Here is a 12,973-nt window from a genome sequence, read left to right as displayed (position 1 = left end):
CCATGGTGCGGCCACAGCTGTGGGCCTGGATCTGGGGGCGATAAGGCACAGGGACTCCGGGGAAGGGGTCAAGGGTCAGAAACATGTACTGATGAGATAAGAATTACTTTGATGTGATAAGGATGGAGAAGAGGAGAGAGAAGCTCGGTGTGTCATGTGTCCCCCGACATTCTAGACCTATAGCAGAATAACTGCCCTGACCTGATTCAGTTTCCTATTGGTCCTGAATCAGGTCCCGGTCTAGTCCCATTTCTGGTCTGTCATCCAAGTCTGACCCTGGGCATTGTCTGATCAGAGTCATTGGTCCTGGGCCCTGTATTATGAAGCCGGATAACTTCAGGTTTAATTCCGAGTTTTCAGTCCTACGATGCTCGTTCACTTGATATCGGGGTAAATCACCATGGTAACTTATGCTGAAGAGATCAAACTAGCTCCGCCCACTGAACAATCCCTTCCTTTGAACCATGACATCATGTTCTCAGAGGATCCGTGGAGCTGGTGTGGATTTGAGACCCACAAGATCCTTTCAGCTCCTGTGATGAGTTTCTGAAATATCTAGATTCTCCTCAGAGGATCCGAACAGAACCAAGCGGACCTGTAGGAGCAACGTGCTCACGGAACCACACACTGCAGCTGCTGCACTGGTTTCCTGTTCACTGGCTGGTGCAGAGAAACTCAACACTATCTACATTTTACACTTTAACAAAGTCTTTCCTTTAGTTTCTATTCTTCTTGTTTTCTATTTATTTTGATTTAGTATCTGACTTGTTTACAAACCTAACCCTAACCTAAACCTATAATATCAATATCAATATATATCAATACCTAATATCAATATGCTGAAGAAATAGAATCACAGTGTTGAAACACAATGATATATAATAGTTCAGTCAGACGAATCACGTTCAAACATTTATTGCAGCATTACAACAGATTTAGTGTTTGGCGTCTAGGCTCCAACTTAATCACTCCTCCATATGATTACACAGGAAGGGGGGGGGCTGTCACAAGGTAAATCTGGAAACTATATGTCCCCCAAATACATATAAATCACACAGGATGAAGCTACTTAAAGGATCAGAGTATGAAGGTATGTGAGGTTCTCCTCCACTTACACTCCCAGTACATCAGAACCAGTGAAGCAGCTGCAGTCTGTGGGACTGTAAACACTTTACGGGTCAGACTGGTTCTGTTGGGCTCCAGCAGCTGACAGAGGTTCATCATTCCCATAAGAAGTAGTATGGTATTATTAGTATGGTATTATTATTCATAAAGAAAGTCTTATTTATTATAAATACATTTCATTAGGCCTATGAGACAAATTGTGATGTGTGAATATGGGCTATACAAATAAAATTTGATTGATTGAATATTACTATTGGTTAAGGAGCTCCTGAACACCATAATGATATTTTTGATCTATCTAAAAATACACATCGTATAATATTATTATTTATAAATAAAGCCTCTGTCATTGTATTATTTACTCATTAACAACACGAGACAGACCACTAGGGGGCGCAGCCTCTTCGGCTCTTTTCGTTGACGGTCGTTTTTCCTCCCCGGCCTTCAACCCTCTTCGGCATTGTTCGGCTGAGTTCGGCCGCTAACGGTCGGTGTGTTCAAATGTTCGGCTGCAGCTCGTCCTGCAGACACCGTGAAGCAGCAGGAGGACCGACCCGAGACCCGACCCGAGGAGGACCGACCCGAAACCCGAGGACCGACCCGAGGACAGGCCGCGACGGACGGAGTCTCCCGGCGGGATGACGGTGCTGCAGGAGCCGGTCCAGGTTAGAGCTCCGGCCCGGTGTCACCAGCCCCGAGCCGGGGATCGGTCCTCTCCGGCCCGGCCTCCGGACGGCTCCAGTCCGCGGTGTGGGAGCCCCCCCGCAGACCGGAGCTCGGTACCGGAGCTCGGGTCCGGGTTCGGGTTCGGGTTAGCATGTGATCGGTGTAAAACAACGAGGTCCGTTCACTCCTCAACACGGAGCTAGCTCGTTAGCTGATGTCGGTTTGATTCCGCACCGGAGCCACCGGACTCCTCCTGGAGAAGCTCCGGAGGGAGGCTCGCTGAGGTGCCGCGGACCCGGGCCGCCCGGGGGCTCGGACCCGGTCGGTTCGGCTCGGCACGGTTCGGCTCAGATCGATTCACTGAACGAACCTGAAATCAGAAGATAACTCACCGGAAGTTCACGTGCTGCTGTTGTTGTGCAGCTCATTAGCGCCAAGTTACTAAAGTAACGAGGCAGCGGAACCACTTCCTGTTCGCCGAGTTGATTATGACACGATATCGATTGTTTATTGTTTGTGTAATAAGACGTAGACAACCAAACCGATGCGTTTCAAATGGAGTCTTGTACCAGTAGCATTGCTAAAGCTAACATGCTAGCAGTCGAGTTGTGCTAGCCGGCTAGCTGTGTGTGTGACGCTCAGCTGAGCGGCGGGTGACGTCACTAGTGAACAGACAGCTCGGGGACTTTTATTAGAAAGTTGGATCTAACCCGAACCCACAGACAGGTGCAAGCTAACCAGCAGCTAGTTAGCTTCTTGTTAGCTTCTTGTTGCTAACGATAGCGAACGTCTGCCAGCTGCCGGGGAACGTGATCATTAGCCATCAGCTGATTGGCTGCCGCGTTCACCAGAGGGAACCAGACTCGGTCTGATGGTTACTTTTCGTCGCTGCTTATGGTTGTGACGTCATGACTAGAAATAGCGTCAACACACTGAAGTAAACAGTGTGATTCAGTGACGTCATCCTAAACCAACTGTAAACACTGTAGAGTAACCAGGCTGATCCCGGACCAGCTGCGGACTCAGGTTCATCCTCAGGTTAAAGTCAGCTGGTCACTGACTGCTCCTCTGACATGAGGACTAGTTAGTATCATATATCACAACTCCATACCTAACCCAGCTGTTCACCATGCACTCCTTTTATTGTAATAGTTTAACGGATAAATTACAGTGAAATGTAGTTAATGATGGTTGATGTGTCTCTGCTCAGGCTGCTGTGTGGCAGGCGCTGAACCACTACGCCTACCTGGATGCTGTCTTCCTCGCGGAGAGACTTTACGCAGAAGGTAACATCTGTCTATCTGCCTGTCTGCCTGTCTGTCTGTCTGCCTTTCTGTCTGTCTGTCCGCCTTTCTGTCTGTCTGCCTGTTTGTCTGCCTGTCTGTCTGCCTGTCTGTCTGTCTGTCTGTCTGTCTGCCTGTCTGCCTGTCTGTCTGTCTGTCTGTCTGTCTGTCTGTCTGTCTGTCTGCCTGCCTGTCTGTCTGTCTGTCTGTCTGTCTGTCTGTCTGTCTGTCTGTCTGTCTGCCTGTCTGTCTGCCTTTCTGTCTGTCTGTCCGCCTTTCTGTCTGTCTGTCTGTCTGTCTGTCTGTCTGTCTGTCTGCCTGTCTGTCTGCCTTTCTGTCTGTCTGTCCGCCTTTCTGTCTGTCTGCCTGTTTGTCTGCCTGTCTGTCTGCCTGTCTGCCTGCCTGCCTGCCTGCCTGTCTGTCTGCCTGTCTGTCTGCCTGTTTGTCTGTCTGTCTGTCCGCCTTTCTGTCTGTCTGCCTGTTTGTCTGCCTGTCTGTCTGCCTGTCTGTCTGCCTGTCTGCCTGTCTGTCTGTCTGTCTGTCTGTCTGTCTGTCTGTCTGTCTGTCTGCCTGTCTGCCTGTCTGCCTGTCTGCCTGTCTGCCTGTCTGTCTGTCTGTCTGTCTGTCTGTCTGTCTGACGGTCTGCCTGCCTGTCTGTCTTCCCTCCTGTTGACCTGTGTGTCTCTCCACCTGTCTGTCTGCCAGTGAGGTCAGAGGAGGCCCTCTACCTGTTGGCAACATGTTACTACCGCTCAGGGAAACCCTACAAGGCGTACCGGCTGCTGAAGGCTCACAGCTGCTCCACACCGCAGGTTCGATTCCTTTTGGCAAAATGCTGCGTGGAACTGAGCAAGTAAGAACACAGACACACAAACACACACACACACAGTTACACTGACACACAAGCTGCTATCAGATATGTACTGGACTCTGGAGGTCCTCTGCAGTTTCTCTGGAGGACGTGTCTTTGTCACTGCAGATGTCCGAGTGAGAGTCTTCAGATTCTCTTTGGAGTTTCTCTGTCTGACCCCCTGGTAGAAACACTGTAGAAGTGGATGTGTGAACACAGCAGGAGATCCAGGATTCACTGCGGGGGAGCGAGCGGGGTTCACGACAAACGTGTGACAAATGCAAAAATAAGAAAAGCAGATACTAGGATGAGAAAGTGGTGACACACGTATGGAAGACAGAGAAGGACATATGGGCTGAACACGTCCCTTCCTCCCTCTGCAGAGGACTTGCTGTTGTGAATGAGTCTGAACAGAGAATCTCCTGCTGCTTCATGTGTGAAATACAAACTCTGGAGAAAGTCCGGACCCAATACACTCGCTCACAGTGATACATCACATGGTGAATAAAACCAATTGAGTCTATCTGTGAATTTATTACAGAACTAAGACATGTCATGATGAGCAACATCTACATGGAATTTGAAATCACCTACTTTAATGACTTCATCTATGCTAAGTACTTGCTCAGATAAAAGCTCAGAGCCAGTTTCTATAGGTCATTTGGTGGGTGTGTCAGACGGAAGCTCCGCCTCCTGCTCTGAACTAAGGTCTGTCATTGGTCTAATAAACTCTGTCGAATCTCTAGATGTGAGAGCCGCTCCATCCCACGTGGACGGAAGGCCGTCTATCCTCACGGAACCAGGCTCATAGGGAAAAACATGTTTGTGAAAATGAACCTCACCAGATAATTTACCATCATGTTAAAGTTGTGAAGGGCGTGGTCTTTTCATCTTAATTACATTCCCACCAAATGGTCAAATAGTTCTGACATGTAAGGTCCCACCTTATGACTGCGGCCACCTGTCTCTCTACCTATCTGTCTCTCTACCTGTCTGTCTCTCAGGCTCGCTGAAGGTGAGCAGGTTTTGATCGGGGGCGTGCTGAACAAACAGAAGAGTCAAGATGACATCATCACAGAATTTGGAGACTCAGCCTCCTTCACGCTATCGTTGCTGGGACATATTTACTGGTAAACTAACCTGTTGACATCCTTTAACTGGTTAATGGTGTCAGGCCTGTTGACCTCTGACCTCTCTCTCTGACCTGTCACTCTTTATGAGCAGTAAGACAGATCGTGTTGCTAAAGGTGCCGAGTGTTTCCAGAGAAGTTCAACTCTTAATCCGTTCCTCTGGTCGCCTTTCCAGAACCTCTGTCACCTAGGTAACGCACTCACACACTCGCACCCACACAATCCACCTCCACTGTTGATTGTATGCGTACATATGACACTTAAGAAGGCTGGTTTTAATAAAATTCACATTTACTTAAAATAAAGTTGTTTTTTAAATTGTTAGATGGTAACAGGTATTTGCATAATTATGAAGCCCCTTTAGTGACCTTTGGGGGTGAAATATTGCGGTATACGATAAACTCACACGTGGTTACAACTAAGGCCCTGTCCCAGAGTCCCCACTTAGCCCTCCCCCTTCGTTTTGTGCGTGGCTGTAAAGGAAGTTTTGTTCCATTTCTCTATGTGATTTATTGGTAGTGGCCATCTAGCCCTTCAAACACTCCTTCAACCATAGTGTATTTAGGACCCCCTTAAAAATTAAAGGGTAGGGCGGAGACTCTCGGATGCTTTACAAACGGACGAAGCGAGTCAAGATGGCGCCCGCTGTGGGTAAAATCCTCACAGATGTAAGTTTAAAAGTAACCATGACATTTTTTTTAAATCCATCAGAATATCTTAGTTACATTTTTTTTTTTAAGGAATCACTGTGACAAGAGAGAGGGACTGGGCATTAATAAGTCGTGACCACGAGATATGCTATATATGATATCTGCTCTTACAATCCAGACCTACAGAAGCCTCGTGAGGGATGGAAATGATGGGGACTATTTAATGAGGTTCACACTGGGGTGGAAATGTTTGACATTAGTAGTTGTACGGATCTATATTGTGCGCAATGGCGCATTGAATGTGACTGTGTGCAATGGGTATGATGGTGACAGGATGCGCCTGGCACATCTGGAAACAGGGATAGGTTGAGGTGGTGGATTGTGGATCAAGCCTACAACAAGACAGCTGGATATACAATATGTCTTCTCACATATTCTACCATTACTGACAATAACTCCTTAATTAATTTGTCATTGCTGCTCCCTTTATTTATAATCATACGGTCTTGACCGTCTTTGTAAAGTGCTTTGAGACAATGTATATTATGATTTGCGCTATACATACATGTATATAAATTGAATTCAATTGAATTTATTTCTATCAGCTAACAATTTCTTATGTATAAATACTTTAAACCTTGACACAACTTTCCATTATGTTAAAAGCAGTTGATTTAAACCAGTGTTTTAAATATTGTTATTTTAGAGAATGTAGTCTATATTTAAATTTTCCACATCAATGTTGTATGATGCCTTTTTTGACCCAACCGCCATTGATCAGAAATGTTCATTTTTACAATCCTACTCCTTGACCCACGGATCTGCCACACACACACACACACACACACACACACACACACAGAGGGGCTGAGGGGTAGAGTGGTCGTCCTCCAACCTGAAGGTCGGCAGTTCGATCCCCAGTCTGAACCATCTGCATGCCGAAGTGTCCTTGGGCAAGATACTGAACCCTCAATAGCCCCCCATAGAATAACAAAGTGCTGCAAGTAGATGCTCTGTATGAATGTGTGTGTGAATGGGTGAATGTGAAACTGTAATGTAAAGTGCTTTGAGTTGTCATCATCAGACTACAAAAGTGCTATATAAATACAAATCCATTTACACAGACATGTGTTGATGCGTCTCTGTGTTTTCAGGAGAGAAACCAGATCCAGATCAGGTCTTCAGGTTGTCCTCGCTACAGAACTCTTCTATAGCCCCACCCCCTCCATCTGTTAGTCCCGCCCAGAACCCGTCCCACCGCCTAGACACCGCCCTAATGGAGACGCCACAGGACACACTGGTAAACAATACAAGCACGCCTCAGTACTTATGTAATCAGATTACTGTGGACTAGTATACACATTACAATTGCAGTATGGTAATCTGTAAGTAATAAGATTATGATTTAGGACCTTTTTAAGATGTTTATTTTATGAATTTGATTGGGTCTCAGCAGGAATTCTTGCTTTAATAAAGACAGGTAACATCATGTATGTTAGATTTATGAGGATCACATGACCATGAAATATGACTTGTATTAATACCTAATATTTCTTGTTTTTTCAGGAGTTGAATCGTTTGAATCTAGAATCTTCTAATGGAAAGCTGACATCTGATATGTCAGTTTCTTACATTGACTCCTCCCTTATCTCCCCGGAAACTGGCTCCCTACTGGGTAACACGGTTTCTATGGCGTCAGCTGGCTCCTTATTGGCTAAACAGAACAAACCCAAGAGTGGGAGGAGTTTATTGGGAGGACCTGCTGCACTCAGCCCGCTGACACCCAGGTGAGTGATACACCTGCACAGATGTGTTCACACCTCCATCATCCATTACCCATGTGTAACTCTCTGTGCGTGTGTGTGTGATAGCTTTGGAATCCTTCCCCTGGATCCCAGTCCAGGAGACCCCACATATCTACAAAACTACTCTGCTACCATGGAAACACAAACTACAGGTCCCAACAAGAAGGTACAAACACATCATGTAACGTAATATGCTATGTAGGGCTGAACGATTAATTGCATTTGCGATAAAATCGTGATATGACAAAACGCGATTTCCTTATCGCAACGTACGAGATTATCACTTGCAAACGAGAGTAGGGCGCCGGGCTGCTGTCCTCACCCGCAGACAGAATGCCACACACACACACACACACACACACACACACACACACAGTCTGTTACGTGACTTGTGTTCGAAAGGGTTAAAAATCCCAGTCTGAGGAGTGGGACCATTTCATTAGCTTCAGGAAACTGTTCATCCATGAAGTTGTACTGTTTGACTTTGTGACCTGTGCATTTCTCCGTTTTTTATCTATAACATTATTTAATAAAAACTGTCTCGTCACTTGAGCAGCGGAGGTCGCGAGACCCTTGCGTACGGAGGTTGGTCGGGCTGCCTTGGTCGACAGAAAAAAATCGCATATTAAATTGCAATCGCAATTATGGGGGAAAAAAATCGCAATTAGATTATTTCCCCAAATCATTCAGCCCTAATGCTATGTATAACAGCCACAGGTGTTCATGTGTGGAGGCCACTCCCCTCACCAGGGTCACCTCAGTCATGTGATTGAACAGGAAACACGATAAAAGTTTTGTGGATGGTTCTTTTCCTGTCGTTTACTGTATGAAGATTAATGTCATGTGACAATAGAAAAAGGTCAATGTCTTAACGAGAACACATGCGACATTTGGACAACAACTTTTGATGTGTTTGATTCCACATGGAGAGAAGTAAACATGTAACAGATAAGGAGAGGCCAACAACGAACATCTGGAAGCCACTGACCCGAGACAGGCGTGTTCACCTGTCTGTCTCTCTGTTCACCTGTCTGTCTCTCTGTTCACCTGTCTGTCTCTTTCTCTCAGTCTGTGTCCAGGATCAGTCAGTCAAAGTCTGTCTTCAGTCAGAGCGGCAACAGCAGAGACGTTCTTCCCATCCCCTTCAACCAATCCCAGACCTCCGCACCACACACCAGGTAACTATTATGACGAATCACAGAGCCCCCCCCCCCTCTGCTCCAATCAGAAAACGACAAGTTTGACAGGCAGGCAAAGAGACAGACAGGTGATATTCATTAAGGGGTCTTTGAAGACACATCTGTCTCTGTTGTCTGTTTGCCGTGAACTCTTCAGGTGCTCAGTCCCAGTATCTGACGACCTGTCTGTCTGTCAGTGGCTCTCCGCAGGTGCTCAGTCCCAGTATGTCTGGTCCTCCAAACGTTCAGCCCAGGAGAAGCTCAAGACTCTTCACTAGTGCCAGCTCCACTGCCAAGGTACCAAACTGCACCACTGGGTGGGGCAACAGATTTATGTAGTGCTTTGACTGCCATTCTAACACTGGTTGTTTCTCTACAGGAGAACAGTAAGAAGTTAAAGATGAAGTTTCCAACAAAAATTCCAAACAGAAAAACTAAATGTAAATCAACCAAGACGTCAAACAGCAGCAACCTGAACGAGAGTCTGGACATCCTGAGACTGGATCCTGGTCTGAGTCTACCTGACACCAAGATCCAGCACCAACGAGCTGCTGCAGGTAAAACACACACTGAGGTGGGGGGGTCAGTCTGAACTGCCAATCTGCCTTTTACCCATATCTCTCAAATTTGTACCCTAAGCCAAAGTAAATGTAGTTTGAGTTTCCCCTTTCCTTTTTCTTAATATATAACTACATTACACATATAAACCATCTCAACAAATAATAACAACTAATCCACTTAAATTTTTCTCTTTGTTCCAACTTTCTCTTTCTCTATCGGTTCATCAAAATCTAATAACAGACAGAGGTGCGGCCACTTCCAACTGTTATTAACTAAACCTAACAATTCTCTAGCATCACAGCTGATGACCTTAGTGACCCCTGCTGTCTCACCTGTAGAAATTAACCTCCATCTTCAGTGTAAATCTGGACTAAAGCCGGAGCCTGGTTTCTGGTCTGAACGTCTACAGTGGGAACAGGAAGTTGTTAATGAGGTTTGTCCTCTGTGCTGCACTCAGACAGCGTCATGGCGTTGCTACGGGAACTTGGGCGCGGTTACCAGGCGCTGTGCTCCTACAACTGCAAAGAAGCCATCAACATCCTGACGTCCCTCCCTCCCCAGCACTACAACACCGGCTGGGTCCTCACCCACATCGGCAGGGCTTACTTTGAGCTGGCTGAGTACACACAGGTAACACTCCCCTGACAAATGCACACAGGTAACATTTCCCCTGACACGCACACAGGTAACAGGTTGTCATGGCGTTGTGTGTCCGCAGGCGGAGCGTGTGTTTAGCGAGGTTCGCAGGATCGAGTCGTTCCGAGTCGAGGGGATGGAGATTTATTCAACGACTCTGTGGCACCTGCAGAAAGATGTCGCTCTGTCTGCGCTTTCCAAAGACCTGACAGACATGGACAAGAACTGTCCTGAGGTCAGAAGTCCCCTGTCCCTGTGGTTCCTGTCTCTCTGATCACCTGTCTGTCTCTCTGGATTCTGTCTGCCTCAGTGTTTCCTCTCTGTCTGATCACCTGTCTGTCTTTAGTTCCTGTCTGTCTCTCCGGTTTCTGTCTTTCTGATCACCTGTCTGTCTCTCTGGTTCTTCTGGTCTCCTGTCTGTCTGCAGGCCTGGTGTGTTGCAGGAAACTGCTTCAGCCTGCAGAGGGAACATGACATCGCCATAAAGTTCTTCCAGAGAGCGATCCAGGTGAGTTTCTGTTAGAATGGTTACCATGGTTAGCGAGGTCAGGGCTGACTCTTTGTCGTGTGAGAGAGCGGGAGACAGGTGTCTGCATGCCTTTCACTCTCAGAGCACCCGTGTCTACCTTCTAAACCTTTCTTTTTCTCAACCTGTCTGTGCCTCAGGTTGACCCAGGCTTTGCGTATGCTTACACTCTGTTGGGTCACGAGTTTGTTTTGACCGAGGAGTTGGACCGAGCACTCGCCTGCTTCCGAAACGCCATCAGAGTCAACAACCGACACTACAACGCATGGTACAGTAGCCGTGGTAACGGTCAGGGATCAAACGAGTCTGAATAGTCTGTTTTAGAGTCGATGTGACAGTTTGTGTGTCTTTGTGTGTGTGTGTGTGTGTGTGTAGGTACGGTCTCGGGATGATTTACTACAAACAGGAGAAGTTCAATTTGGCAGAAATCCATTTCAAGAAAGCTTTGAGCATCAACCCTCAGAGCTCCGTGCTGCTCTGCCACATCGGAGTTGTATGTTAGCATTGTTACCCTCTGCGATTGATAATACCTGCTCTGTTAGCATGTTTAGCATCCTCCAGTCAGAACAATGACTCTGTGTGTGTGTGTGTGTGTGTGTAGGTGCAGCATGCGTTGAAGAAGTCTGATGCAGCTTTAGAAACTCTGAATCGAGCGATCGGGATTGATCCCAAAAACCCACTCTGCAAATTCCATAGAGCATCGATATTGTTCGCCAACGACAAGTACAAGGTAATCAATACGATCTGACCTGTGTGTCTCTCTGACCTGTGTGTCTCTCTGACCTGTGTGTCTCTCTGACCTGTGTGTCTCTCTGACCTGTGTGTCTCTCTGACCTGTCTGTCTCTCTGACCTGTCTGTCTCTCTGACCTGTCTGTCTCTCTCTGCAGGCTGCTCTTCAGGAGTTGGAGGAGTTGAAGCAGATTGTTCCTAAAGAGTCTCTGGTTTATTTCCTCATAGGAAAGGTAACAAACAGCTGCTCTTCTCTGACCTGTGACCTAGACGACTGAATGTTTTAACTGTTCCCGTCGTTTCACATCTTCTCATGTTCCCTCTAGTTTTAAAATACACAACAACCATTGTTTACATACACAATTCTACTCACCTGTCTGTCTCTAACCTGTCTGTCAGGTGTATAAGAAGCTGGGACACACCCACCTGGCTCTCATGAACTTCAGCTGGGCGATGGATCTGGATCCTAAAGGAGCCAATAACCAGATCAAAGAAGCCATTGATAAAAGATACCTGCCCGAGGACGAAGGTGATAACAATGATTACTGAACGATTTATTAATTCAGTTTATTCTTGGTAGTACAACTGAATGATCATCCCTCTCCACCTGTCTGTTGCTCTTTACCTGTCTCCCCTGTTAGCAGCGGAGGTGGACGACAGTCAGGACAGCAGCATCATGACGGACGCTGACGACACGCAGCTCCACACGGCTGAGAGTGATGATGTCCTTTAGCCACGCCCCCTCACGTGAACACGCCTCCTGCTAGAGCCAAGCCCTGTCCCCTTCTCCAATTGGCTGGAGGACTGCTGTTGCTAGGCGACATTCTGACAGGCAGTTCTTCTGTTTAGCTCCACCCCCTGTGCTGCCCCTGCCCTTGATTGGCTGAGACAGACTGCTGCGTCCTTGAAGCCCCGCCCTCTTCCTCATGTGTCATCAACTGGTTCTGTGACATCACAGCTGTTTTTTATGTTCTTTTTATCATTATGAAAATAAATCAATAAAAACATGTAAACCCCGCCCATGTCTATTTCCTGTTTACCAGCACGGCAAAGAGCCAGACAGACCCTGTGCAGGAGGATGGCTTCCTGTTCAACTTCTTTTGCTGCTTCACAATAAAAGACTTAAACCTGTAGTCTGTTGTGTAATCAGCTCATTCCCCATAGAGGCGGTCAAGCTGGTGTCACATGATTCAACTCTCCTGAACCTGAGATCCTGATCTCCTTTCCTAACCACTAATACATGACCTCATAGAATACGTCACGGGATGAGAGACAAATGAAGCAGAAGCTGTTAGAACCATGGAGCGGAAATCTGCCTCCATCTGACATGAATATTTAGTTGTGATGATGATGAAGTTCTTCATGTTTGTTGGTGACAGAAGAAATCAGACGATCATGTGATGATTCACATCTGGATCATGAGAGTAAATCAGCTGTTCTATTTTTTTCTATTTAAGTGGTTGTGTCACTTTAATGTTGCTGCCGCAGAGAATTGTGGGATGACAATTCAAACAGCACTTATGACAACTGCTGAAATACTTGATTTCACTCAGGAAGGTTCAGAATTCAAATCGACAATTCAAACTTTTTTTTCTTCCACACAGATAAGAGGTGGCAGAACAAATTATGCTTAAAAAATGCATGTGTTGGGAGCACATAACTGCTCTCAAGTGTTCTTTGTCTACTCCAGCAGGCGACAGGCCAGCGTTTCCTTGATCTTTTCTCTGCATACTGCTCCGAAAATCCTCCGATAACAAACCCAGGCCCATCTGACGAATGTAGTGGCAAAGACTCATACGTTTTACTTATAGGGTTTTCCATTTAACGCCTAT

General features: G+C 46.5%; 1 protein-coding gene across 2 annotated transcripts; it reads left to right on the top strand.

The window, feature by feature from the left end:
* Positions 1-1,557: 1,557 nt before the first annotated feature.
* Positions 1,558-12,158, top strand: cdc27 (cell division cycle 27). Of its 2 annotated transcripts, none has more exons than XM_061090115.1 (20): positions 1,558-1,790; positions 3,002-3,077; positions 3,780-3,927; positions 4,929-5,054; positions 5,149-5,246; positions 6,860-7,005; positions 7,272-7,492; positions 7,577-7,676; positions 8,579-8,688; positions 8,886-8,985; positions 9,068-9,245; positions 9,707-9,879; positions 9,968-10,120; positions 10,313-10,393; positions 10,552-10,679; positions 10,787-10,904; positions 11,013-11,141; positions 11,300-11,374; positions 11,541-11,670; positions 11,786-12,158. In XM_061090115.1, the coding sequence occupies exons 1-20, from the start codon at positions 1,764-1,766 to the stop codon at positions 11,872-11,874; spliced, it is 2,406 nt and encodes an 801-aa protein (XP_060946098.1). In that variant the 5' UTR covers positions 1,558-1,763; the 3' UTR covers positions 11,875-12,158. The 2 variants fall into 2 exon arrangements, with proteins under 2 accessions (XP_060946098.1, XP_060946097.1); XM_061090114.1 differs by having other exon boundaries at positions 11,783-12,158.
* Positions 12,159-12,973: the final 815 nt, after the last annotated feature.

This window comes from Limanda limanda, chromosome 17, assembly GCF_963576545.1.
Source record: "Limanda limanda chromosome 17, fLimLim1.1, whole genome shotgun sequence".
Classification (NCBI taxonomy): Eukaryota; Metazoa; Chordata; class Actinopteri; order Pleuronectiformes; family Pleuronectidae; genus Limanda; species Limanda limanda.
The sequence above is the reverse complement of the archived record's forward strand: the minus strand, read 5'-3'. Positions and strand labels throughout refer to the sequence as shown.

Excerpts from the sequence above, each read along its gene's own strand:
- cdc27 (XM_061090114.1), top strand. The coding sequence starts at position 1,764 with ATGACGGTGCTGCAGGAGCCGGTCCAG. Across the intron at positions 9,246-9,706 it reads GCACCAACGAGCTGCTGCAG|ACAGCGTCATGGCGTTGCTA; the intron begins GTAAAACACACA and ends TGCTGCACTCAG. Across the intron at positions 11,375-11,540 it reads TTTATTTCCTCATAGGAAAG|GTGTATAAGAAGCTGGGACA; the intron begins GTAACAAACAGC and ends CCTGTCTGTCAG.